Source organism: Cervus canadensis, chromosome 3, assembly GCF_019320065.1.
Source record: "Cervus canadensis isolate Bull #8, Minnesota chromosome 3, ASM1932006v1, whole genome shotgun sequence".
NCBI lineage: Eukaryota > Metazoa > Chordata > Mammalia > Artiodactyla > Cervidae > Cervus > Cervus canadensis.
In genome coordinates, this window is record NC_057388.1 from 112,859,638 (window position 1) to 112,878,499 (window position 18,862).

At 40.1% G+C, this 18,862-nt stretch overlaps 1 protein-coding gene across 4 annotated transcripts; it reads left to right on the forward strand.

Annotated features, from left to right (window-relative positions):
• The first annotated feature begins 5,418 nt into the window (after window positions 1-5,418).
• On the forward strand, window positions 5,419-18,774 carry LOC122438867 (GTPase IMAP family member 7-like). Of its 4 annotated transcripts, XM_043464130.1 has the most exons (3): window positions 5,419-5,537; window positions 9,843-10,019; window positions 17,230-18,774. In XM_043464130.1, the coding sequence occupies exon 3, from the start codon at window positions 17,266-17,268 to the stop codon at window positions 18,157-18,159; it is 894 nt and encodes a 297-aa protein (XP_043320065.1). In that variant the 5' UTR covers window positions 5,419-5,537; window positions 9,843-10,019; window positions 17,230-17,265; the 3' UTR covers window positions 18,160-18,774. The 4 variants fall into 4 exon arrangements, with proteins under 4 accessions (XP_043320065.1, XP_043320063.1, XP_043320064.1 ...); XM_043464128.1 differs by lacking the exon at window positions 9,843-10,019 and having other exon boundaries at window positions 17,224-18,774; XM_043464129.1 differs by lacking the exon at window positions 9,843-10,019.
• Window positions 18,775-18,862: the final 88 nt, after the last annotated feature.

Here is an 18,862-nt window from a genome sequence, read left to right on the forward strand (position 1 = left end):
TGGCTCCAGGGTTGCCAGTTTACTGACCCTAGATCCCGAGACTTGTCACCTCCATAATCCCATGAGCCCCACACCAGTCAATTCTTTACAATTAGTGTCTCTCAATATTTGTGTATATCCACACACATTCTGTGCCTGAACATTCCAAGATCTGTGTCACATCAGAGTCTGGGTCTAAGCTTTGCTTTCTGTGTTTTCTCCTGCCTTTAGCACATCCTGCAATGTTGTTGAAAGTCTGACATGATAATATCTGATATGAGGAATTAAGGTGAATAAGCCTGTGGTGTGAGATTTTATGTTGACCTGGCTGGGAGCTGGGCTGTGTTTAATGTCTGCTGGAGCTTCATTCTCCTCTGGTGCCCTTGTTTGTCTCCCCAGTTGTCTGTGGGTTTCCCTAAAACCCCTTCTTAAATAGAACTTGTATCTTGCTGTTCAATCCTCTTTATTCACTGTTTTCATCCTGTGTCCTGTGATGTGGGAAGGAGTGAGGAGGGAAGCATTACTTGGGGACTGAATCTTATTCTCTCAGTGGGTCTGTGTTCCTAGGCTGTGAGCATCACAATTTTTCTTTCTTTCTTTTTTTTTTTTTTTTTGCTTTTCCTTCTCTTCTCCCCCTTTAGGTGATACTGGCCAACTATTAGTCACTTCCAACTTTTTCCTCTTCCTTTTCTCAGAGGATCTTTCTTTTATTTGATGCTTGGACCTCGAAGAACTTTTTCAGTTACTTGAATGCCACATTCCCATCTTTATTCTCTGGAACTGCTGTAAAGAGCTGAAACCAAAAGATTTTTCAAGGAGTGTACTCTGTTATTAAAAATATTTCAATAAATATTTTGGAGGTTTAAGGATGTATGGAGGATTCAAATGTTCACTATTAACACTATTTTAAATTTTTTTTCTAGAGGAAATATATACTGTAGGCAATATTTCTTCTAGACAAAGAAACTGCATGTATAAAATGTAAAGGTGGATGTGAAATTATCATTATTTGTAAATGCTTTGTTTATAAATCTGGGAAAAATTAACAGAGTAAGCTGATAAACTATTATGAACAATAAGAGAATTTAGTAAACTGATGGATGCAAAATTAAATAAAAATCATAAAAATTGTCTACCATACAAACAACTGTCAATTAGGTATAACTTGTGATATTTAAAGCAATAACAACAATAAAAATAAAGAAAAAGTCTGAGAATAAACTTTAAAACTGCATAAAAATCTAATGAAGAAAACTCTGAGAAACTTCCGAGGATGTGAAGCAAACAGAACTCTCCCATGCTTAGTGAAAATGTGTATTAGTAGAACCACTTTGGAAAATGCTCTGTAGTATCTCAGAAACCTGAATATTACACATGGTCAACCTTCCCCATTCTACCCCAAGGTGCAAAGCAACAGAAATGTGTGCTCGCCAACAAAAAGTAATATCCACAATATTTATAGCAGGATACCCAGGATAGCAAACCAATGGACATAGTGTCAATCCTCTCACCACAAAAACAGAAAGAAAGAAAAATGGTAACTATGTGAGGTGATAGACACGTTAATTGGCTTGATTGTGGTGACTATTTCACAAACTATGTATCAAATCATCAAGTTGCATGTACCTTAAACATATATAATTTGTCATTTATACTCCCAATAAAGCCGGCTGAAAGCTAAAAAATTTAAAAAAAAAATTTAACTAATATCATGGCAACCAGCTGCATTACTTCATGGCAAATAGAAGGGGAAAAGGTGGAAGTAGTAACAGATTTCCTCTTCTTGGGCTCTAAAGTCACTGCTGATGGTGACTGTAGCCGTGAAATCAGAAGACCATTGCTTCTTGGCAGGAAAGCTATGACAAACCCAGAGAGTGTGTTGAAAAGCAAAGACATTACTCTGCCGACAAAAGTCCATATAGTCTGGGCTATGCTCTTCCCAGTGGTCACGTACCAGTATGAAAGCTGGACCATAAAGAAGGCAGAGTGCCAAAGCATTGATGCCTTCGAACTGTGGTGCTGGAGAAGACTCCTGAAAGTCCCTTAGACAGCAAGTAGATCAAACAAATCAATCAACCCTGAATACTCATTGAAAGGACTGATGCTGAAGCTGAAGCTGAAGCTCCAGTATTTTGGTCATCTGATGCAAACATCAGACTCATTAAAAAATTCCCTGATACTGGGAAAGATTGAGGGCAGGAGGAGAAGAGAATATCAGAGGATGAGATGGCTGGATGGGGTCACTGATGCAATGGACATGAATTTGGGTTAACTTGGGAGATGGTGAGGGACAGGGAGGCCTAGCGTGCTACAGTTTATGGGGTTGTAAAGTGTTGTACACGACTGGGTGACTGAACAACAACAAAGTCAGGAGACTAAAGCAGCTGATCCAAATTAATGGGGTTATCTAAATTATAACTTTATATTATAAATTATTGGGCTTCCCCAGTGGCTCAGTAGTAAAAAATCCCTCTGCCAGTGGAGGAGACACAAGAAATGCAGGCTCAATACCTGGGTTGGCAAGATCCCCTGGAGAAGGAAATGGCAACCCACTCCAGTACTCTTGCTTGGAGAATCCCATGGACAGAGGAGCCTTGCAGGCTACAGTCCACAGGATCGCAAAGAGTTGGATACAACTGAGAACACACACATTATAAATTATATATAGTGGGTTTTATTCATACAATGGAATAGTACATAGCAATGAAACTGCATGGTTTATTGCTACATATAACAATATGGATGCATCTCAAAACATAATGGTAAGGAAAAAAAAAGAGGCGGATACAACAGAATACCTACTGCATAATTTCATTGAGAAAAGGTACAACAACAGCTAAAGCTAATCTATGTTATCCTAAGTTCAGCAAGAGGTCATCCCTAAAAGATATAACTGGGGTCTCTAATGTGCCAACAACATTCCGTGTCTTGAACTGTGTACTTGTTACTTGGCTGTGTTCAGTTTATGACAACTGAAAATTCAGTGAGCTGTAAACTTATATGAGCCCTTTCCTCTATTAACACCATACTTCACACACACACACACACACACACACACACACACACAATCAAAACTGAAAACAAACAAAAAAAAAAGAAAGTGATTAATGCACACACACACACACACACGTGCATGGACCAAAAAATACAACATGCCTGGAAAAAAAAAAATCATGAAACTCCCCATACACCTTCCTAGGTGTAGTGATGCATTTAATTCAATGCTGATTTTTTTTAAGGCCTCTGTAACTTTGGTTTTGTATTATAGATAGGGACGTTGGTTCTGAAATATGAAAGTACACTTGTAAGATCAGCCAGCTTCCAGAAGGACTAAAATAATCTCAAAGGATGCAGTCACCAGAAAATGCCCGGAGCCCTATGTTGCACCACAGAGTTCACAACAGGATCTGCAGGATGCTAAGGGGGCCCCACCTCCCCAATTCTTCCCGGCTTCCTGCTCAACTGGGGGAGGAAGATCACACCGTGTGTTTGGATGGGTGTCACTGGCTGAGTTCACCAGGAGCAGATTCTGAGATAAAAATGCTGCAGGCGTGAACTTTCTTTAGGAGAACTCTTGGGATGAAAATCTGTGTGACCCTGAAGGATGTAGGACGGGGCGGAAGGAGACACTGGGCTGTGATGAGTCACAAAGAGGCCACAGCCACATCACCTGGCGCTGGAGCTCGGAGGGCGGGGGCAGACTGGTCCCAAACTGGGGTCCCTGTGCCTCTGCAGGGACCAGTCCTAAAATGTGAGTGCCTTGAGGGGGCGGGGGGGGGGGTATCTCAGAAGAGAGAGAGGAATCTCTTCAGCTGAGAATAACCCTGAGGGGATGCCTTAAGGCTGTGGGAGGGCTTCAGTCCCGCCCTTAAGAAAAAGACCCAGATCGCCCCAGGGTCAGTCTCTCCCGTCAGGGAGCTTCCACAAGCCGCCTATCCTCAGCCATCAGAGGGCAGACAGAATGAAAAGCACAATCACAGAAAACTAACCAAACTTATCACGTGAATCACAGCCTTGTCTAACTCAGTGAAACTATGAGCCTCGCTGTGCAGGGACACTCAAGAAGGACTGGTCATGGTGGAGTGTTGTGACAAAACAGTCCACTGAAGAAGGGAATGGCAAACCACTTCAGTATTCTTGCCTTGAGACTCGCGTGAACTGTATGAAAAGGCAAAGAGCGACTGAACTGAACACTCCTGTCAGCAAGGAGACCGGGGGCTTCAGTCCTGAAGCTGTGGTGGAGGTGGGTCTCAGTGGCAGATCATACCAGATACTATACTGAGCAAAATTTAGATCATTTCACCATCTCCAAAAATGCAAATACAAGAGAGGGTGTGGAACAAAGGGACCCTTTCTACACTGTTGGTGGGAATGTAAATTGGTACAGCCACAATGGAAAACAGTATGGAGGTTCTTTAAAAAACTAGAAATGGGGTTGCCATGTAATCCTGTAATCCCACTCCTGGATATCTGGAAAAGACAAAAACCCAAATTTGAGAACATTCATGCATCCAGTGTTTATTGCAGCACTAGTTACAATAGCAAAGACATGGAAGAAACCTAAATGTTCATTATATATATATATAATGGACTGCTGGCCATAGAAAAGAATGACATAATGTCATTTGCAGGAACGTGGATGGAGCTAGAGGTTATCATAGTAAGTGAAGTCAGAGAAAGAAAAACATTTTATATTATCACTTACATGTGGACTCTAAAATACAGATTAACTTATTTGCAAAACAGAATAGACTCACAGACATAGAAAACAGAGTTACCAGAGGGGATGGTGGGGAGGGATAAATTAGGAGTTTGAGATTAGCAGATAGATACTACTGTATATAAAATAGATAAACAAGGACCTACTGTATTGCACAGGGAACTATATACAATAGCTTAACCTATAATGGTTATTATATATAATCTTAACCTATATATAACCATATATATATAAAGTGAAAATGTTAGTCACTCAGTCATGTCTGACTCTTTGCAACCCCATGGACTGTAGCCCACCATGCTCCTCTGTTCATGGGGTTTTCCAGGGAAAAATACTGGAGTGGGTTGCCATGCCTTGCTCCAAGGACTCTTCCCGGTCCAGGGATCAAACCTGTGTCTCCCGCATTGCAGGCAGACTCTTTACTGTCTGAGCCACCAGGGAGGCCCTATATATATTGATTTCTTGTACACCTGAAACAAAACATTATGAAGCAAGTTTAGTTGTCTTTTTGAAAATTGGGGCCACTTCAATGGGTTTTCTGAAGCCAACACTATAATCTAAAGCAATGATTCAAATTTTGGAATCTTAATTGTTCAGCAGGTACATGGAAGTAAAGGTCCCTGCGAGGCAACACCGAAGCACCAATCACATTACTGGGAAATGCTTTCTCTTTATATTTGACTACAAAACATAATCTTCATCACTCCACCCAACCTCAGCTTCCTGTGGTCAGAGACTGCAGAGGGAACGAACACACTTTTCGTCAAATGAAAGCAAATACCAGTTCGTGTAGCTTTCCTGGAGAGAAGCTGAGATCTCACCAGTTCTGCAAGAGAAGGTGAGACTAGCCAAGACGAGGGCAACGGAGCTTGTGAGAGGGCTGCGGGAGGGGGCAGAGGGCAGAGGAATAGATGGGGGCCCGCGTGGGAGCGGAAAGGTTGTAGGAGGGGAAGCTGAGGGATTTATTCATGTGATGTCCACACATCTCTTATTTAACCAGACAGGGTTTATTTTTTTTGTTTTTTTGCTTACAAAAGTTTTAGTTGTTCTCAAAAGTCTTTATGATATAATATTAGGTATAAATATCATGATATAAAATCATTAATATGTTACCATTGGAATACAAGACACACAAAAGGAAGGAAAGATGTTCATAAGAAATAGCCTCTAATTTGGGAGTAGGACTATATATAATTTTTATTTATTCTCTTTGCAGACTGCTCTCTATTTCACTGAGTTTTCAAAAATGTGCCCATATTTTAGTGATGAACATTTATCACAAAATGCATGTTATCACAAAATAACATTTATCACAAAAGGTTAGTGTTTTTAGAACATTTAACACTTAAAACACTTTTTTTTTCTGCATGATATACACAAATTTCTGACTCTGGAGCAAGAGTGCACAAACCACCCTCCATAGGCCGTATACAGCCTGCCACCCCTTTGTAAATAAAGTTACAGTGTAACAGAGCTACCTAATCCACTTACTAGCTCACTGTGGTCTGGGGCCACTTTTGTGTTCCAACCAGATTTGACTGGCTGTGATACAAAGTCTAAAATATTGTATTTACTGCTGATCCTTTTCAAATTTGCCAACCCCTGTAGAAGAGTAATAAGTGCAATCCTAATAAATGAATTTATACTGTGATGTCATTTTCTTTTTCTTGAAAATATGTCCAATTTTGCATGTGTATTCTGGGAGCAAATGCAACTCAAAAGCAACAGGACAAGCTAGAGGTCATCCTTAGTTTGTAACATGCATGCATTCATATTCAGAGCCTGACCTTGGTCCTTGATAAACTGATGATTTATTTATTCCAGAAAGATCTTTCAGGACTAAAAACTTATGCAAAATACCTAGTGGTTTCCTTTTAGACATTAGACAGTGAAAAAACTGCAGACATTTTTTAATCTCCTTTCTCCAACCTCCTATTTGTTATGTATTATTATTATGTATTATGTATTAGTTTTACATTTTCCAGGAATCTTAACATTCTGTTATGAAACCACTGTTACTACTGTTTCTGTGTTGCTTATAGAAAATTGTGAAGCCAACCCAACCCCCCTATTATTTACTTTTTTCCTTGAGTAACTTGAGAATTCCTTTTTTGTGCTTGAAATGTGGTATGTCATATCAAATGAGAATTCAGTGTTAAATATCCTACATCAAGTTTCCAGGGAATGAAATGTCTTCTTTTTCCTAAAGAGTTAGATTTTTGAGGGGGTTATTTTTCCCATTTCAAGGAAACTACTGGATTATGCTTCCTGGGTTTTATTGATTGATTTGTTAACTTCAGCAACAGCAATCCTTTTTAAGTAGGATTTGCTGTTGCTCCTACTCACATTTTAGTTGTTCTCTAACTGTTGAATCTTCTGGTCTTTCAGACTTTCATTTGTTGTGTTTCTTACTAAGGCTTTCCTATTAATAAGACATTTACTTTTGAGTTATATCTTTTCTGACCTCTTTGCTTCTAACTCATTTATGGGTCCTAAAATGATTACACTTTTCATCTTCACTTTGTTTCTTTGAGTCTGCATTTTCTTCTCATTCTTCATTCTAACATCTCCTCTTAGGAATTTTGTTTTTGAGTTTGTATTCTAATTATAGTCTTTCATAGTCTAAAGCACATGAGGGAATATTCTTTACATTGGGTTACATTCTCCTGTGATTTGATTCCATTTTTATGTATCATATTCATTTATGTGTAGAGAAATAGTGCACAAACATTTTTGTTTAACTTCTTCCTTTTTCATTTTTTGAGTGGTGTTTGCCCAGCTGATGCATTGGGCTTTTTTTTTTTTTTTTTTTTTGATAACTTTCTGTTTTCTAATTATATAATATTGTGATGTGTTCCCCCTCTCAGTCCTATGGTCCTATACTTATAGCTATAACTACCACATTACTCATAGTTTTAATTTTTTTAACTTTTATTATGGTAAGAACACTTAGGATGAGCTCTAACCATAATACAGTCTGGAGGTGTCTCAAAAAATTAAAAATAGAAGTACTAAATGATCCTGCAATTTCAATTTCACTTCTGGGCATTGATTCAAAAAATTGAAAACAGAATCTTGAAGAATCACTAGCATTTCCATATTTATTAGAGCACTATTCCCAATATTCAAGAGGTGGAAACAGCCTGAATATCCATTAACAGATGAGTGGATTAAAAAAAAATGCATACAGTGGAATATTATTCAACCTTAAAAAAGGGAAAATCATGCCATATGAGACAATACAAATGAAATGTGAGAACAGTATGCTCACTGAAATAAGCCAGTCACAGAAAGACAAATACTCTATGATTCCATTTATATACAAAATAGTCAAAGTCATAGAATCAGTGAGTGGAGAGGTGGTTGCCAGAGGCTAGAACATAGGATACGTAATGTATTGTACACTTATTCTTTGTTAAGTGGGGCTGAGCCTGTCTTCATAGTGTACTTTTTAGCCAGTGTATGTTGTGATAATGTTACCTGGAAACCTGTTGTTTTCCTTCAATACAGGTTAGTGACCCCAAGGCAGACCTTCAGAACTGGAAAGCAATTTGGACAGCATTCCATTAAACCTACTCTAATTCTCTTTATTCACTGAAAAAAGAACCAAATATGAGAGAACTGGTGACTCTGCAAGGCTCAAACAGGTTGACAAGGAAAGATTAGAACTTTGCCTACTGACTTATCATCTAGATTCCCACAAAACTTCACTAGAAGGTGGCTGCAAATATTTTAGGATGCATAGAAATAGAAAGATTATTTTCTAAAAAATATAACCACAATATAAAAGGTAGTATAAATTTTTAATTTTATCAAATATCCTTTCATTAGATTTCATGGATTATCTCATAATTTATTTACAGTTTAGTTTGTTTGCTTCAGGAAGCAGAGACAAAAAAAAAGTCCAACAAAATGATCCAAGGTCTTTTTATGCATTTCCAGCCTCAGATTTTAAATCAGTTATTTCTCCAAGAGATCTTGGTTTATTTGAGCAGAAACTGATCCTGAAGACTATAATCTGGGCTTCTCTAATTAGCTCATCCAAGGCATTCTTCTTTTCTGTTACACTATTTTTGATCGCAAACACTTATTTTTGGTTCTTAGGATTTCATGTCTCTGCTTACATGGCCCTTCTGCTCTTACATTAGAGCCCTAGAATATTCATCTTAGTTGTTTTGAATTCCTGGTCTAATCATTCCAAGATCCCTGGGTGGACAAATAAATCTTGCCTGCCATTTCAATAAGTAATGATTGTTGCCCACTATCAAGTCATCAGCATTGCAGCACCAGACAGTGTGCCCTGAGGGGAATTTAGATTGGAGAAAAACAGGGTACTGGCCCTAAATAGCTAAGATGCATATCAAAAGAATGGTTTCAATGAGCCCAGACTCTAGCATCCTCCCATATGTAGAAAAGCACTATTATCATTAATTTGAGTGTCTGGCTTTTTGTGATTAGAAGTAATCTTTTGATGTTTGACCATACATTTTGTTTTCCTTTGTTTTGTTTTCAATGAAGATTCCTATATATCCTGTCTCCTCCACTCCCTCTTTGGAATAGTTCCTCAGATCCATCTGAGAGAGTGTCTCCCAAGCTAGAGTCCTCAGTAATTCCTCAAATACAACATCATTCTCAACTTATAGGTTGTGAGTTTTTGTTTGGTTGACACTGCCATGTCTAGTTCTGATGCTTGCTCTGTCTTTTCAAATTATGTTTTTTGCTCTTTAGTATGTCTGGTCATTTTTCTCATCAGCTGGACATGATGTCCTGGGTAAACAGAACTGCTGCTGTAAAGAAGCCTTTAGTACTGTGGTGCTGGGGTGGGGGAGGGGACATAGTCTATCATCCTACTAGCACATCTCAGTTCTAGTGAACCTTTGCCTCTGGACTGTGAGCCTCACAAGCATTTTTCTCCCCCACTCCGGGTTCGAGCATTCAAGTGGACTGGAGGTGGGTATTTCCCTTTTCCTACGTGAATGGCTTAGAACTGACTGTAGTGGTATATTTTTCTTTCTCTAAGTGAGTTGGGCTCTGATTAAACCCCAGCAGGTCAGGCTCTGCTTTCCTCTGAGGGCAGGCCTTGTTGAGAAGAACAAGATGCTTTGCCCTGTTTCAAAATGATTTCTTTTCCGCTCCCCTGCAGGAAGCACCAGGGGATTTTTTGGATATTTACTATCAGAACCTAGTGGGGCTCCCAGAAGTAAAACTCACAAAAGTGTGGGGTCGCTCTGTGACAGGATCCTCCTGGAATTTTAACTCCACACTGACCATCGAGGAACTGGTCAATCCCAGTTTTGCTGCCCCAGCATTGGTGCCCACGGTGAGTCTCTGCTCTCCTGAGCCATGACTCCTTGTATGTGCCTGTCTGTTTCCCAGTCTTGGGGACAGCACCTTACCCTGTCTCCTCAAAGCAACCTCTGAAGTATTTGAGAAAAGTCGATTTTTCAGTCCATTCAACTTTCACTTATTCTTAGGATGGAGTAGTGACTTCCAAGCTTCTGACATATAACCAGAAACTGAAAGTCAAATTTATCAATTGGATCATATTGCATCTGTATTTGGGGCTCAGTTTCAATATGCCAGCAAATTTGGAAAACTCAGCAGTCGCCACAGGACTGGAAAAGGTCCATTTTCTTTCCAATCCCTAAGAAAGGCAATCCCAAAGAATGCTCAGACTACCCCACAATTGCACTCATCTCACACGCTAGTAAAGTAATGCTCAAAATTCTCCAAGCCAGGCTTCAGCAATTTGTGAACCGTGAACTTCCAGATGTTCAATCTGGTTTTAGAAAAGGCAGAGGAACCAGAGATCAAATTGCCAACATCTGCTGGATCATAGAAAAAGCAAGAGAGTTCCAGAAAAACAACTATTTCTGCTTTATTGACTACACCAAAGCCTTCGACTGTGTGGATCACAATAAACTGTGGAAAATTCTGAAGGAGATGGGAATACCAGACCACCTGACCTGCCTCTTGAGAAACCTGTATGCAGGTCAGGAAGCAACAGTTAGAACTGGACATGGAACAACAGACTGGTTCCAAATAGGAAAAGGGGTATGTCAAGGCTGTATATTGTCACCCTGCTTATTTAACTTATATGCAGAGTACATCATGAGAAACACTGGACTGGAAGAAGCACAAGCTGGAATGAAGATTGCCAGGAGAAATATCAATAACCTCAAATATGCAGATGACACCACCCTTATGGCAGAAATTGAAGGTGAACTAAAAAGCCTCTTGATGAAAGTGAAAGAGGAGAGAAAAAGTTGGCTTAAAGCTCAACATTCAGAAAACTAAGATCATGACACCTGGTCCCATCACCTCATGGGAAATAGATGGGGAGACAGTGGAAACAGTGTCAGGCTTTTTTTGGGGGGTGGGGGGGCTCTAAAATCACTGCAGATGGTGACTGCAGCCATGAAATTAAAAGAAACTTACTCCTTGGAAGGAAAGTTATGACCAACCTAGAGAACATATTAAAAAGCAGAGACATTACTTTGCCAACAAAGGTCTGTCTGGTCAAGGCTATGGTTTTTCCAGTGGTCATGTATGGATGTGAGAGTTGGACTGTGAAGAAAGCTGAGTGCCGAAAAATTGATGCTTTTGAACTGTGGTGTTGGAGAAAACTCTTGAGAGTCCCTTGGACTGCAAGGAGATACAACCAGTCCATCCTGAAGGAGATCAGTCCTGAGTGCTCATTGGAAGGACTGATGCTGAAGCTGGAACTCCAATACTTTGGCCACCTCATGCGAAGAGTTGACTCATTGGAAAAGACCCTGATGCTTGGAGGGATTGGGGGTAGGAGGAGAAGAGGACAACAGAGGATGAGATGGCTGGATGGCATCACCGACTCGATAGGCATGAGTTTGAGTAAACTCTGGGAGTTGGTGATGGACAGGGAGGCCTGGTGTGCTGTGATTTATGGGGTCGCAAAGAGTCAGACACGACTGAGCAACTGAACTGAACTGAACTTAGAAATGTTTTCCTCACTCTCATGTTTTGAAAGAATTTGTTTGCTTTCTTCAATAGAATATAGTTTTTAACAAATACTTGATGAATTTGGGATACTTCTTTCATTGGTATGAGGAATGAATCCAATTTTATGCTTTTTCAAATGGTTATTCAGTTATTTCAATACTTCTCATTACAATGTCCATCTACTCTCTTCTGATATGGAATGTTGCCTTTATTATATACTGAATTTCCCTATGCAAATGAGCATTTGTAGAGATTTTCTGTTGTTCTGCACCCCCCCCCCACACACACACACACACACACACTGGCCTATTTGTGTACCAATACTCTAAGAGGCTCAATGATGTTATTTACTATCTGGCTTCTCCTTTTTTTTCCCCTAATTCTCATTCCTATAGTCACTTTCTCTTCTATTTGCATTGATGGATATCACAGAAACCATTGGAAAGTGAGGTGGAATGATTATAGTTTTAGTGAGAAAGTATTTCTCCGTTAAGTAAGTTGCTGGCTTTCAGGATGAGTAGAGAAATAGATAAGAAAGTATGTGTCAATTCATATTTTATGAAATGTTTTTACTTTGAAAGGCTATATTAATATAGCAATTTTCCTCTTATTGAACCTCCCCCCTCACTCTAGTGTTCCAGAGTAAATCCCACTTGGTTATGATGTAACCCTTTTTAAAATGTTGTCAGATTCTGAGAATGCCCCTGGTGGTTCACACTCCCAATATACGGGCCCCAGATTCATTTTGGTGAGGGAAATATATCTCACATATCACAATTAAGAGTTCAACTGCAATAACCTAAGATCCTACATGCTGCATTTAAAAAATATATTGCCAGGGTCCAGCCCCAGCAGGATCCAGGGGAACCCTCAGGATGAACGGCGTCGGCGAATGAGAGAGAAAATGAGACAAACTCGGGGGCTAAGTCTGAAGTTTATTTTTGCATGGCCCCTTTATACCCTTAACAACATCTTTGGGGGAAGTGCATATTGCTTACACACAGGGCATCTCAAAACATTACAGCAACTTGACCTTCAACAGAAACAGGATGTCACCCACATACTGCCGTTCACAAGAGTCTTTCTTATCATTTGGCCTTCAGGCCTGCTAACATTTTATGGCTTGCACCTGGTGTGACTTAAGCAACTTCAGTAGCCAACCCTGTTTTTCTTGTAATTAATCTATTTTCTTTCTAATAAGCATCATCTCTATAGGAACTAGATAGGATTACATTTTTACAGAACAGAAATGCGAAGGACTGAAGAAACAGCAGATATGGCACAAAACAGGCTCTTAGTCTAAAAGTTAACTTCCTGCAAGAAGTCGCCAGCTAATCTCTATCTAAAGTATTTTCTATTAGGCACATTTGTGGCTATTATATTTGTGGAGCTTTTCTCACCCCGCGAAGGGGCCTATGCTTAATAGTTTCTTTTGTTAGTGTACTGTGCTTAGAATGTCTAGAACAATCATGAGCATTTTTTGCAATGAGAGCACACATTTGTCAAACAAGCCAGAATGCCAGCAAAAGGGTTTGAATTGAAGCATTTCCTTCATCCCTGGCCCCTTCATAGGGTACCAGCATCCAGGAGATTTATTAATTAGCATTTTAAGTTGGTCTTTATTCAGTGAAAGAGGAGCAGGAGAGCTCTCAGCAGGCAACACAAGAATCCGCAGCAGGGTAAACAAGAACAACGGCAGAAAGGGGGGAGGATATAGGGTGGGGTAGAGGCCGAGGCCAACCTGGAGGGTCCCTTATCCTAGGCGGCCTTGCCTGTCAGGTTTTTTCCTCGTGACCTCGTCATGGATGGGGTCCTGGACGGCCTTGCCTGCCCGGTATTTTCTTCATGACCTCGTCATGGGCGGGACCTCCCATAACGGCTCCTGGCAATATATCACAATGAAGATTGAAGATCCATGTGCTGGTGTGGCCAAATAGATAAATATTTTAAATAATTTTTTAAGATCAGATTCTGTTTTCATTAACACTTTATTAGGATTTTGTATTGATATTCATACATGAGATTCATCTATAGCTTTCTGTTTGATAAAATTTTGGTCAACTTTGTGGCTCAAAGTTACATTTACTTCTTAGAATTTTAACGTTTACCTTATTTTCCTATATTCTGGAATAATTTAAGTAAAATTGGGATTCTCAGGAATCAGATCCCCATGATTGCTGAGGGTTTCATGGAATTCTCCTGTGAAGCCATGTTAGAGCTGATGTTATCTTGCGAGGAGCTTTTCCACTACTTTCTCTGTTCTTCCTTCCATGAATCCTGTTCTACTTCAGTGTTATGTCTCTGTTGTGTTTTTCAGTTGTTAAGTTGTGTCCAACTCTTTGTGACCCTATGAACTGAAGCCTGCCAGGCTTCCTTGTCCTTCACTATCTCCCAGGGTTTGCTCAAACTCATGTCCACTGAGCTGGTGATGCCTCCAACCATCTCATCCTCTGTCACCACCTTCTTGCCCTCAATCTTTCCCAGCATCACGGTCTTTTCCAATGAGTTGGCTCTTCACATCAGGATGTCCAAAGTACTGGAGCTTCAGCTTCAGCATCAGTGGCCAAAGTACTGGAGCTTCAGCTTCAGTATTAGTCCTTCCAGTGAATATTCAGAGTTGATTTCCTTTAGGATTGACTGGTTAGATCTCCTTGCTGGCCAAGGGACTCTCATGGGTCTTCTCCATCACCACAGTTCAAAAGCATCAATTCTTCAGTGCTCAGCCTTATTTATGGTCCAACTCTCACATCCATACATGACTACTGGAAAAACCATAGCTTTGACTATATAGACTTTTGTCGGCAAGGTGATATCTCTGCTTTTTAATATGCTGTCTAGGTGTGTCATAGCTTTTCTTTCAAGGAGCAAGTGTCTTTTAATTTTGTGGCTTCAGTCAATATCCACAGTGATTTTGGAGCACACCAAAGTAAAATCTGGTACTGTTTCCACTTTTTCCCCATCTATTTGCCATGGAGTGATGGGACTTGGATGCCATGATCTTTGCTTTTAGAATACTGAGTTTTAAACCAGTTTTTCCACTCTCCTCTTTCACTCTCATCAAGAGACTCTTGTTCATCTTCACTTTCTGCCATTAAACTGGCATCATCTGCATATCTGAGGTTGTTGATGTTTCTCTCAGCAATCTTAATTCCAGCTTGTGATTCATTCAGCCCAGCATTTCACATGATGTACTCTACACAGAAGTTAAATAGATAGAGTGGCAATATACAGACTTGAGACACTCCTTTCCCAGTTTTGAACCAGTCCATTGTTCCATGTCTGATTCTAATTGTTGCCTCTTGACCAGTTAGAACCAGAGACATGTAAGGGGGCCTTGTATTCCTATCTCTTTAAGAGTTTTCCAGTTTGTTGTGATCCATATTCAAAGGCTTTACTCTAGTCAATGAAGCAGCAGTAGATGTCTTTTCTGGAATTCTCTTGCTTTTTCTATGATCCAGCATTGTTGGCAATTTGATCCCTGCTTTCTCTGCCTTTTCTAAATCCAGCTTGTACATCTGGAAGCTCTTGCTTCATGTACTGTTGAAACCTAACTTGAAGGATTTTGAGCATTACCTTGCTGGCATGTGAAATGAGCACAATCGTACAGACATTTGAACATTCTTTGGCATTGCCTTTCTTTGGGGTTTGGATGAAAACTTTTCCCACTCCTGTGGCCACTGCTGAGTTTCCAAAATTTGCAAGCATATTGAGTGCAGATCTTTAACAGCATCATCTTTTAGAATTTTAAATAGCTCTGTTGAAATCCCATCACCTTCACTAGCTTTGTTTATAGTAATTCTTCCTAAGGCCCACTTGAGTTCACACTCCAGGATGTTTGGCTTTAGGTGACTGACCCCATGTGATTATCTGGGTCATTAAGACCTTTTTTGTATAGTTCTTCTGTGTATTCTTGTCACCTTTTCTTAATCTCTTCTGTTCTGTTAGATCCTTGCCATTTCTGCCCTTTATCTTGCCCTTCTTTGCATGAAATATCCCCTTGTGGGTAAAAGTCATTCAGCCATGTCCAACTCTTTGCAACCCCAGGACTGTAATCCACTGTAGCCCACCAGGCTCCTCTGCTCATAGAATTCTCCAGGCAAGAATACTGGAGTGGGTAGCCATTTCCTTTTCTGGGGAATCTTCCTGACCCAGGGATCAAATCCTGGTCTCCTGAATTGCAGGCAGATTCTTTACTATCTGAGCCACCAGGGAAGCCCAGTTATCTTGAAGAGATCTCTAGTCTTTCCCATTCTATTGTTTTCCTCTATTTCTTTGCATTGTTCACTTAAGAAGGCTTTCTTCTCTCTCCTTGTTATTCTCTGGAACTCTGCATTCAGTTGGGTCTATATTTCCCTTTCTCCTTTGCCTTTTGGTGCTCTACTTTTCTTATCTATTTGTAAGGCCTCCTCAGACAACCACTTTACCTGCTTACATTTCTTTTTCCTGGGTATGGTTTCAGTTATCACCTCATGTACAATGTTACGAACCTCTGTCCATAGTTCTTCAGGCACTCTGTGTACTGAATCTAATCCCTTGAATCTATTCATCACCTCCACTGTATGATTATAAGGGATATAATTTATGTCAAACCTGAATGGTCTAGTGGTTTTCCCTACTTTCTTCAATTTACGCCTGAATTTTGCAATAAGGAGCTCATGGCCTGAGCCACAGAGAGCTTCAGGTCTTATTTTTCCTATCTGTATAGAGCTTCTCCATCTTCAGCTGTAAAGAATATAATCAATCTGATTTCAGTATTGACCATCTGGTGAGGGTCAATATTGGTAAGCACTATTTACCCACAATAGATGCATGTAATTTAAAATGTTAACATTAGCAGATCTGTTTTCTCAGTCACTGCAGGATTATTGTCTCAACTATGTAGCCTGATGACCATCAAACCCACTTCAAACATTTTATGTTATGATAAATCATAAGGCACCCATTATTGCTTCTAAATATTAGAGTACTTTCACAATAAGAACACCATGTTTATCTTCCTTTGTGCAATTTGAGAAATAAGACGAGGTTAGTTCTATGTGGCATGTGCAAATTTCAGGACAGTTTTCACATGTCTCACCATGCGGTTGCTTTCCTTCCATACTGAGAGTCTCCATGTGGGACTGTTGTGCTGTCTCCTCCATCCATGCTTTCTTTCTGTTTGAGTCCAGATTACTACTGCTTTTTAATGAGTACTCTTTCATAGGACAGGATGCTAACTACTGCCCCCAGGATTCCTCAAATTCAATTTTTAAACCTGGACTTTTTCGAAAACAAAATGTATATATTACTTTGTTAAATGGGAAAAAAATTATGGTAAAAAACAAATTTAAAAATGCAAATGCTACTTGCATCACAGCACCACAAGAGAGGCATTTAATGAGAATTAGAATAATAATAGAAGATATCAAAGAACGAATATCCTCCATGAAAATACTTCACCTGGCTTAGAAGACTTGGAATGATTTATATATTAAGTAGAGTAAGAAATCAGGGTTGGGAATGGTTTCAACTTAATCTAAACACTTTTTTTTTCTTTTCTTTGTAAGCTATAGCTGACTCGCCTACACTCCATAGCCTCTGATGTGGACATGGCTGCCTCCCAGGACGTCAGTCTGAGGATCGTTCTGGTCGGGAAGACCGGAAGTGGGAAAAGTGCTACTGCAAACGCCATCCTCGGGGAAAAAGTGTTCGACTCTAGGAATGCTGCCCACGCTGTTACCAAAACTTGTCAGAAAGCATGCCGGGAATGGAAGGGGAGAGAGCTTCTCGTTGTTGACACCCCAGGGCTCTTTCATACCAAGGAGAGCCTGAACACCACCCGCAGGGAAATCAGCCGATGTGTCCTCGCCTCCTGTCCCGGGCCTCACGCCATCGTCTTGGTCCTGAGGCTGGGCCGCTACACAGAGGAAGAGCAGAAAACCGTGGCGTTGGTCAAGACTCTGTTTGGGAAAGCAGCCATGAAGTATATGATCATCTTATTCACTCGCAGAGATGAACTGGGGGACCAGAGCCTGAGCGACTTTTTGAAGCATGCAGATGTAAACCTACGAAGCCTCCTCCAGGAGTGTGGACACCGCTGCTGTGCCATCAGTAACAGCAGAAACACAGAGCCGGCTGAGAAGGAAGCTCAGGTGCAGGAGCTGCTGGAGCTGATAGACAAGATGGTGCAGACCAACCAAGGGACTTACTTTTCTGACCCCAAATACAAGGGCGCATTGGAAAGCCTGAGAAAGCTGGAGGAAGTCTTGAATAAAAGATATGCTGATCAATTAGAAATAGAAATCCAAAAAGTGGAAAAGGAGTGTGTTCAAGCGTGCAAGAAGATTATGCAGGAAAAAGAGGGGAAAATTAAATTACTAAAGATAGAATATGAAGAAAAACTAAGAAACATTAGGAAGGAGGCTCAAGACAATATATTTAGCCATGTATTTGGTGAAATTATGAAGCTTCTTTCAAGAATATTTCCTTTGTTCAAGAAGTAACTGTTTTCTCACAATTTACTGTAGTTAGCAAAGCATCTCTCCAGCTCACTCCCTATTGCTCTCCATGACTGCCTCCCCTCCAACAAACACCAACTACAAAATTGCTTAGTTTGAGCTCTGGTTCATTGGACATGGTTCAAAGACTCAAATGAAAGGAATTACAAGGCTGAAATGCATCTTGCATTGAGCGTTGGCACTACCTGTGAAACACATTACACAGGCCCCTTGTGAATATTGTGTAAATATCAGCAAAGCTTCCATTCCCCTCCAGCAATGTTGTTCTCTGGTTGGTGAGAGATGAGATGATAAATGTTTGTTGTTTTTAGCCACTACGTTTTGGGTAATTTGTTACACAGCAGTAGATAACTAGTACAAGGCGTAATGTATGTTTATACATATATACAAAATATTTCTTTAAATATTGGCCCCTCTGCTTGCCACTGGGGAAAGGAATTTCAGATTCTGGAAATCGGGGGTGGGAGGAAACTTACTTTTTACTATAGACCCTTAAATCTATTTTAGTATATTTTTTACCCAACAAATGAACAAAAAGACAAATAATAACATTTTTAATAGCCTCAAATAAACAATAATTCCAAAGGGTCATTTCAAAAACAGTTGTCTTATTTGTCCCCGCTTTCCTTTTCTAGGTGCTGGCTTAAAGTTCTTCTGCCTATAAATTCAGATTGCTCTGTGCCAGAAT

Excerpts from the sequence above, each read along its gene's own strand:
- LOC122438867 (XM_043464130.1), top strand. The coding sequence starts at position 17,266 with ATGGCTGCCTCCCAGGACGTCAGTCTGAGGATCGTTCTGGTCGGGAAG.